At 36.3% G+C, this 2,101-nt stretch overlaps 1 protein-coding gene across 1 annotated transcript; it reads right to left on the bottom strand.

Annotated features, from left to right (window-relative positions):
- Positions 1–1,023: 1,023 nt before the first annotated feature.
- On the bottom strand, positions 1,024–1,765 carry LOC106559491 (mitochondrial import inner membrane translocase subunit Tim9-like). The gene has a single exon (XM_038525574.1). It carries the CDS (start codon positions 1,576–1,578, stop codon positions 1,309–1,311), a length of 270 nt encoding a protein of 89 aa, XP_038381502.1. The 5' UTR covers positions 1,579–1,765; the 3' UTR covers positions 1,024–1,308.
- Positions 1,766–2,101: the final 336 nt, after the last annotated feature.

The raw sequence follows: 2,101 nt of genomic DNA, 5'->3' as shown, positions 1-2,101 counted from the left end.
AGTGATACGAATGAGAAATGAGAGACAGTAGGAAAGAGTTCCAGGAAGAGAAACCAGCTATCAAAGATTCCCAAAGTGAGAGAAAACACATGCTCAAGGAACATTCGATTCAATGGAGATTGAGCCTAAAACTGATTAAAAGAAGGAAATCGGAGGGGGGGGTGAGGAATTATGAAGGAAGTTATTTCAAAAATTAGACAAGCAGAATGAATACAAGTTAAGCTGATTAAAATAAATATTTATTTTTTTAGAGGCAGAAGAGTTAGTTGTCAATGAGAATGAGAAGGAAAACTCTGAAATTTAGAAGGAATCCAGAAAAGGGATGGGGCGGTCATTGTGTCACACACAAGTGGACAATCACTATCAGGACATGAATCCAAGGAAATAGTCTTTGGGTTTATCTACCAGACGGCCACCTCTATAACCTGAGCTACTTCTGACCTTGTATACCAAGAGTGGACACCTCTGAGTGATAGAATCATGGATAGTTTTTATCTTCTAATTTTATTTTCATGTACTTTTTTCTGCCTTTGAAAAGTAACCCATAATATTATCACTGACAGATAATTGCCATGTAAAAAGTCAGAAATGTATATGCACATGCGTATTTTTCATCATAAAAATTCTATAAAAGCTTTACAGCATTATGACTATATCATTGTAACTTAATGAGTGTCTTAGTGTCTAGAAGTCAATTGGCTCTTTCAAAGAGAATGTACAACTCACTTCCAGAAAAGTTAGAGCAATTTATACTCTTAGAAGCAATATGTGAATAACTATTTTCCCTAATCCTTCTCAATACTGAAGCCTTAAAATAGTCTTGGTTAACATGAAAGGCTGAAAATGTGGTATTATTGCTAAAGGCTGAAAATGTGGTATTATTGTTGTTTTAACACCTCTATGTTTTGGTCTTTTTTTTTTTTTCAGTGATATTTCCATTTATTTTACTTTTAGTAATAAAAAAATTTTTTCGATCTCATACATGATTGAACACATATTTTGCTTTAAAATTAACAGTCACAATTGAAGAAACAATGGTTTATTTTTCTAATGAAGTTACCAAGCTGCTGAATCTTAAGGCCTCAACAAATGTTGCATCTTATTATTTTCATTGAACAATAAGACCTTCTATTTTGATTATTCTCCATAAATAGCAATTTTGTTTCTCCAGTTGTTTCCATTTGCCACAGTCATGACAGACAGTTTAACATGGTGGCTACTGCTTTCAGGGGATTCTAGCAGATGAATCATTTCTATCACAACAGCTGCTGGCAATCTTTCATCAAAAGTCCATCCATCAGGACTTCTCTATCGTGGCTGGCCAAGAAGTCCTGCTTTGGCTGCCAGGGCTTCATTCTGCTGAATATGATATTCCTGAAATCTCATGGATATTCTTTGTGTCATTTTTAAATATTTCTGTAAGCAATGTTCTGAACAGGTGGTCTCTTCAGGTTTGACTTCTCTTGTTGTGAAGTCTTTAACGCAATCCAAAAAGCACGTTTCGGTAAGTTTATTGTAGGTTCCAAGAAATTCCTTGAACTGTTTTACCTGATCAGATTCTGGCATTTGTGCAGCCATATTCTTTTGGTATGTTTATTAGTCACCTTTTCTGATGCATGAGTTTCCTTTTGTTCCAGAAAATTAGTTGTCCAATCTTTGCTTGAATATCTCCAATGAGGCTTAATGTCTTACTTAAGCACAGGCTCTCGCATCGGACACCAGTGCGGGGCTGGGGGGCTGCGCTGCCAGTAGAGCCTAGGGGCGGAAGGTCTGGGTCAGGGCGGGTGCCGCAGCCGCTGGATGGAAGTATGTTTTGGTCTTAATGAGGTTTAATTTTTTCTGTATCTATTGGCTGTTTATATTTCTTTAGAAAAACCTTTGACTTTTGCCCATTTTACTATGAAAATGTTATTGATCTGAAGGGATATTTCATATATTAGCCCTATGTCATGAGTATCATGTGTCTGTTGAAACAAATCTCTTTAATCTATTTTAGGAAGTAGGGAATTTGTAGCTAGGAGAAGGGATAACCTCATAGAATGTAAAACCAGAGAGTAGAACAAAGCTTCCCAAGTACTAACTAGAAAGTTGTCAGGCAGCT

Source organism: Canis lupus, chromosome 1, assembly GCF_011100685.1.
Source record: "Canis lupus familiaris isolate Mischka breed German Shepherd chromosome 1, alternate assembly UU_Cfam_GSD_1.0, whole genome shotgun sequence".
In the NCBI taxonomy this organism is placed as follows: domain Eukaryota; kingdom Metazoa; phylum Chordata; class Mammalia; order Carnivora; family Canidae; genus Canis; species Canis lupus.
The sequence above is the reverse complement of the archived record's forward strand: the minus strand, read 5'-3'. Positions and strand labels throughout refer to the sequence as shown.